At 37.4% G+C, this 6,585-nt stretch overlaps 3 protein-coding genes across 3 annotated transcripts; all 3 read left to right on the top strand.

The window, feature by feature from the left end:
- The first annotated feature begins 824 nt into the window (after positions 1-824).
- LOC114478513 (histone H4) lies at positions 825-1,317 on the top strand. Its single transcript, XM_028471624.1, has one exon. It carries the CDS (start codon positions 835-837, stop codon positions 1,144-1,146), a length of 312 nt encoding a protein of 103 aa, XP_028327425.1. The 5' UTR covers positions 825-834; the 3' UTR covers positions 1,147-1,317.
- A 1,445-nt stretch (positions 1,318-2,762) lies between these two features.
- On the top strand, positions 2,763-3,461 carry LOC114478496 (histone H2B 1/2). The gene has a single exon (XM_028471603.1). It carries the CDS (start codon positions 2,781-2,783, stop codon positions 3,156-3,158), a length of 378 nt encoding a protein of 125 aa, XP_028327404.1. The 5' UTR covers positions 2,763-2,780; the 3' UTR covers positions 3,159-3,461.
- A 139-nt stretch (positions 3,462-3,600) lies between these two features.
- On the top strand, positions 3,601-4,228 carry LOC114478487 (histone H2A-like). Its single transcript, XM_028471592.1, has one exon. The coding sequence runs from the start codon at positions 3,684-3,686 to the stop codon at positions 4,068-4,070; it is 387 nt and encodes a 128-aa protein (XP_028327393.1). The 5' UTR covers positions 3,601-3,683; the 3' UTR covers positions 4,071-4,228.
- Positions 4,229-6,585: the final 2,357 nt, after the last annotated feature.

Raw genomic sequence — 6,585 nt, 5'->3', positions numbered from 1 at the left:
ATCCTGGCAAAACTTGGTACTTTAAATAATGCCTCCTTGTACTAAATCAGTACTTATTAGTTTGTTAACCCTAAGGACTAGGGGTGGTGAAAATAAATCTTTATTTTTCAAAAAACTGAATATTCAGTTTTATAAACTGCAATAAAGACGAGATGATACCTTCTAATGTGAATATTTTAATTTCACTACAATATTGATGCTGTGGTGTTACTCAAAATAGAAGTCCAATAAATTAGCAGCTTACTGTTGTTAAATGGAAGATCAATAATTAAAATTTGAATCCATACCAACCTTAAACTAAAGAGCAGCTTTATCCTGTATTAGCATGATCTCTTAATAATAGGTTTATTAAAACAAATAAACATGTTACTAAATGTATATTTTGTTTAATGTCAAAATATATTGTATGAATAATAATAAAAATTAAGACCACAAAGATCCATCTTTTTTTCCACCATGATATGAGATATATACAATATCTCCCCGTTCAATTAATTAATGGAATTAACACATTCAGCCTAATTTTAATTTGTCCAGTTGAATATATTCCACATAAAACACGTACAATAAAAAAATTAAAAAAAATTTTTTTTAATCATAATTGAGAACTATTTAATTGTCAATTATAACAGCATATATCGCCTTTTCAATTCTGCAGTCGGTTTATTAAAGTACATGAGTGGCAGGAAAGAGCTGGTGACTAAGATCTGTCAAGATCCACAGAAGAAGAAAGTATCCGCCCCCCCTGTCTACTATCACGTCCTCAGTTCAGAGCTAAATTCCTTTGCTGATATAGCTGAGTCACATTCGTCTAGAATATTCTCTATAGTAACAATGAGCGGTCGTGGTAAAGGTGGAAAAGGACTCGGTAAAGGAGGCGCTAAGCGTCACCGTAAAGTCCTCCGTGACAACATCCAGGGAATCACCAAACCTGCGATCCGCCGTCTGGCTCGTCGCGGTGGAGTGAAGCGTATCTCCGGTCTGATCTACGAGGAGACCCGCGGTGTGTTGAAGGTGTTCCTGGAGAACGTGATCCGTGATGCTGTGACCTACACTGAGCATGCAAAGAGGAAGACTGTGACCGCCATGGATGTGGTTTATGCTCTGAAGAGACAGGGACGCACTCTGTACGGATTTGGAGGATAAACTAACATTATTATCAACAACAAACAACGGTCCTTTTAAGGACCACCCACATCTACATAAGAGCAGTAATCCTAAATATGGATTTATAGCCATGTTCTAAAGAAATTAAATGTCTTAATAAATTGATGAAACTGAATAAATATGTACACACAATGCCATTAATAAACTATTATTACCAACAACAAATAACGGTCTTTATAATGGCCACCTAAAAGCTTTAATATTAAACAAATAACAGAACCCATAAGTTCTGGTTACATTTAAATGCATCTAAAGGTGAAAAAGTCTATACAAAAAGTAAACTTCTAATGCTTGAGAAAATCTACATTAGCTACTTTATCTCAAAATCCTAAATGATTTTAATAGTTACTGGTGTTAATTTTATGTATTTAAAAAGCCTTCTCTGACACAATTTTGCCATTACAGCGAATAAACTTCTGCCCTGAATGAACATCGATGACATTCTAATTACACGTGGTTTTTTCTCACTTGCAAAGTTTAAAGTTTGATTTATTTATCTAAATCTCAACACTTTAAAGAGCAGATCTATCACAAATATCCTGTGAAAAGTGATTCAGAAAGACTGAAATTAGGATCACATGTTTAGTTCCTCGTTTTATTCCTGTTTCTATTTTTTTTTTTTTTGTGATTCTTTGTTCTTGCTTTGAGCACGCGCTAGTCTGCGCGCCATTTTGAACAAATACAGGCTTCAGCTGAAGGAAGGAGAAACACACACACACACACACACACACATATATATTAACTGTTTACCTTCAATATGATACAGGCCAACGATTTGTAAGGAATTTAACTGCATGATAATTCATTAAATGGGCATCAATGGATAAAGTTCAATGAAAATTAGAATAGAAATAAAAATAGAAACATTTGTGTACAGGATTACAAAACCCTGAAGAAATCACACCAAATAGTCCAAAAAATAGATTTACAATAACTTCGGAGATGTTTTTATGAAATGGCAGTCATAGACTCAGTACCCTAGATGCAGGACTTAATTCATGATGGTATTGGTCATGAATGGTTTAAAAAATATATTTATTCAATTTCCTAGAAAAGAATTAAAAATCTATTTCAAATTTTGGTACTACATATATGGAATATTTTCTTATGCATTTAATTATAAATTAAGGCATCACGTAATTGACCCATAAGCTTAAAAAGGTGCCATTTGCCACTTTTTAATTTTCATAAAACTGTCTCCTCACATGTGAATAATTAAGTAAATAAGACCATGAAAGCAAAGACTGAATTTGATCTCTTGTCCTGACAAGAGTGATGGTGGTTATTCACAGTCAAGTAGGCAGGTTTAGACATTAACAATAACGTTACTTTAAGTAACACATTGCCTATCACTGTTAAACATGTTTGGGAAAGTTTCTATTTCATCATATTTATGTAGTTTTGTTTTTGTGTAAAAGAATGTGTGAGTAAGGCACAGTTTAAACAGTACAGATGTAAAAAACAAAACAAAAAAAGCCAACACCCCCTATCTCTGAGCCAGCCAATCACAGACAGAGACCAGCACAGCATGTTCTGCATAGAGGGTGTATAAGAGCAATGGTTATATGAGTGTATCTTCACATTCGTCAGTTGGGAACAACCGAGGAACAACCATGCCAGAACCCGCCAAGTCAGCGCCCAAGAAGGGCTCCAAGAAAGCAGTGAGTAAGACCGCTGCCGGTAAGGGAGGAAAGAAGAGGAGAAAGACCAGGAAGGAGAGTTACGCCATCTACGTCTACAAGGTGCTGAAACAGGTCCATCCCGACACCGGTATCTCTTCCAAGGCCATGAGCATCATGAACTCCTTTGTCAACGACATCTTTGAACGCATCGGAGGTGAAGCTTCTCGTCTGGCTCACTACAACAAACGCTCCACCATCACCTCCAGGGAGATCCAGACTGCTGTGCGTCTGCTGCTGCCCGGAGAGCTGGCCAAGCACGCTGTGTCTGAGGGCACCAAGGCTGTGACCAAGTACACCAGCTCCAAGTAAACCTGATACCCTACTAAACAACACAACGGCTCTTTTAAGAGCCACCCACTACTACTACAGAGCATTACTATCTTTTGATGATATAATGATAAATTTATAATCTACTCTTGCAATGATAGCACAAGTCCTCTTTGATGGACCATTAATGATTGTTATTTGCTGTGCTTGTTGACTAAGTGTGTGATAACCATGTTAATCAGAATCACTATAGTGATCCCAGAGGGAAATAAATTTTTCTACATTTATTACATATTTTGATTGAAAAAAATACTAAAACGTGGAAAACTAACAAAAACTCTGACTTAAGCAATGATTAAATACAAGTGTACAGAAAAATGGAAGGATGAAGTCAGCCAACTACACTGTGAAAATCAAGAAGCTGCCATGATAAACCCATTTCATGTGCAAGCCAATCACAGACAGCGACCAGCACAGCCTGCTTTGCATAGAGAGTGTATAAGATCAGTGGTTGTGAGCCGGAAGTAACAGTTGCTTCCTGAAGTCTAGAAGATAAACTAATCCACAATGAGCGGCAGAGGAAAGACCGGAGGTAAGACCAGAGCAAAGGCAAAGACCCGTTCATCCAGGGCTGGTCTTCAGTTCCCCGTGGGTCGTGTCCACAGACTGCTCCGGAAAGGCAACTATGCTCAGCGTGTCGGTGCCGGTGCCCCCGTCTATCTGGCGGCCGTGCTGGAGTATCTGACCGCTGAGATCCTGGAGCTGGCTGGAAACGCTGCCCGCGACAACAAGAAGACCCGTATCATCCCCCGTCACCTGCAGCTGGCTGTCCGCAACGATGAGGAGCTCAACAAGCTGCTGGGTGGAGTGACCATCGCTCAGGGTGGTGTGCTGCCTAACATCCAGGCTGTGTTGCTGCCCAAGAAGACTGAGAAAGCTGCCAAGGCCAAGTAAAGATCCACCATTTATTGTAACAACGCAACGGCTCTTTTAAGAGCCACCCACTCTGACAAGAAAAAGCAACTATCCTATCAGATATATTCTGCAATAATGATCATACAGCCAACAACATTGCTTTCTAACACACACTACTAAAAAAAGACGTCATGTGACCTATGTGTTCCTTTTGCTTATTATCATTCTATATTTACATCAATAATTTGACCATCTCAGTAAATGCTTTAAGGTAAAGATCATATTATTGGAGATCAATTACTTTACAGCAGGGTTTCTCAACTGGTGGGACTCTCGTTTTGCCATGAAATCCACTTTCTTTTTTTTTTTTTTAGAATTTAACCAACCACATTTAGCTTTTAAAAAATAGCAGTCAATTACGCATGTATATAACCTAAAAAAGAAAAAACTTTTCTGTGCAGCACGCCTGTCAAAATAACTTTTTAAATAAAAAATAAATGCATATTTAATGTATATTTTGGACCAGCTGACTGACCAAGAGTCACTGCTTTACAGGACAAAAAAGAAAACATCAGTTTACAGGAACTTTGGGGCCTGTGCCCCAACCTTGTAGGGGAATCTATAGACATGACATCTCTGTGATAAATAAAGGATTTTACAACTACTTTGTATTGTCTTGTTTTAACATAACAAAAAGGCAAGTCACTAATTCCCTTCTTCAAATTACACTCCGTGCTTTCTTCAGCCACGTGGCACCTCATCTACAGCCAAATACTACAATATTTATTTAAAAAGATATTTTGTATTTAATCAAACAATCTCTTTTATAGCCTCTCTTTAGGCTTGTTGCACCAAAAGGCTGGTCGTGAAAACCCATAGAAAAATATGTTAAACAGAATAGCATACATAATCTTAAGTTGTTTATAAGATGGTTACTCAAACACGCACATATGCAATTGCATTTGTTTTGTTTACTGCTGTATTAATGCAAAAAGTATGCCAGATTAATGATTTAAAATAAACACCTGTCTTTGTTGAATAATTGGATTGGTTTGGTTTACAGCTGCACTTTGTAATTTATACATAAACACACAACTATTGAACACAACTTATAATGATTGTTAGGTTTAAACATTATTTTGTGATGCAGGATCATGGTGAGAAGTGGAATGGGGCTTATTCTGCTTCAAACTGATGACTCCATTGGTTTCCTTCTATAAAACTACAAAAAACAACATTGAGGCCAGGCTTTTGTTGGGAAAATTGTGATTATTTGGCTATCTGTGTCAGAGTTGAATGGTTTGCTTACTGTATTTTGGCCTTCCTCCAAGTCTCTCCCCCGTCATTCTCCGCACACGCAACTTCCTCCTCCTCCTGGACATGCCGAGCACACATGCTCTGGTCGAGTGGGAGCTGCTGGGAACTTCAGCATCAACTCTCATAGCGCCATTTTCTGTCTCGTAAACTCTTTTCCTCTTCCTCTGAGTTCTGCCCATCACGGGTGATCTCTCATCCAAAGGTGCGCTGCTGCCACCTACCTGGCACCAGATGGTCACTACACCATGATACAAGTTAATGTGAGGAAGCTCCCCTGTGAATATCTGTCTCCTAGCAACCCCAGCCAAAAAATACAATTGACGTCTATAGAGATGAATGGCACTCAATGAGTTAAGGATGAAGTGTTTTGAAAAAGTCCAATTATGTTCACATTAGTTTCAGAATTCTGTTGAAACTTGGTGCATTTCTATAATGCCTCCTTGCACTAAACCATTACTCATTAGTTTGTTTCCACTAAGGACTAGGGCTGGTGAAAAAAATCTTTAATCATGATTTAATTATTGCCGATTAGGAATTGATTCTTAATGTTCAAAAAATCGATTATTCAATTTTATAAATTGCAATAAAGACCAGATGGTTCCTGCAAATTTGGGTATTTTAATTACACTATACAATATTGATGGTGCTGAGGTGATACTCAAAACAAAAGCCCTATAATTAATTATCTTACTTTGTCAAATGGAAGAGTAATAACAACAAATCAAGTCCACATTTCTTAATAATCAAAAATCAGTTTGTAGTAGAATTGTGAGAAATCGTGTTTCTAAATTGAGAAGAAAATAATTGTATGGAGTGCAGTTACCAGTAAAAAAAAAAAAATCCTTAAATGTACATTATATAATGCAGAAAGCTCATGGAGTGAAGTGGCATATTCACATCAAAGCTTTCTGTGAGTTAAGGCTTTCATAAGACCTAAAAACTAGTGGAAATATGATAAGCACACTTAAACTGAGATGAAAATGCAGTAAGGCATGAAAAATGAGGGGAAAAAAGTGGAAAAGGAGAAAAAAAAAGTGCCTTACTGCATTTTCACCCGTTCACATTTTTTCCCACTAATAGATATATTGCCACCAGGGGGCAGCAGAGTGTTAAAACATAAGCTCAGCCTTCGTGTTACCAGTACAGTTACACAATGAAAATTATGAAAAGATTGTGGCTTATATTCAAAACTTTCCTTCCTTCATTCAGTTTCATCAATTATTTTGCTCAAAGGGTC

This window comes from Gouania willdenowi, chromosome 2 (genome assembly GCF_900634775.1).
Source record: "Gouania willdenowi chromosome 2, fGouWil2.1, whole genome shotgun sequence".
Classification (NCBI taxonomy): domain Eukaryota; kingdom Metazoa; phylum Chordata; class Actinopteri; order Blenniiformes; family Gobiesocidae; genus Gouania; species Gouania willdenowi.
The sequence above is the reverse complement of the archived record's forward strand: the minus strand, read 5'-3'. Positions and strand labels throughout refer to the sequence as shown.

Bases quoted from the DNA above. Each gene is read 5' to 3' on its own strand.
- LOC114478487 (XM_028471592.1), top strand. From the start codon at position 3,684: ATGAGCGGCAGAGGAAAGACCGGAGGTAAGACCAGAGCAAAGGCAAAG.
- LOC114478496 (XM_028471603.1), top strand. From the start codon at position 2,781: ATGCCAGAACCCGCCAAGTCAGCGCCCAAGAAGGGCTCCAAGAAAGCA.
- LOC114478513 (XM_028471624.1), top strand. From the start codon at position 835: ATGAGCGGTCGTGGTAAAGGTGGAAAAGGACTCGGTAAAGGAGGCGCT.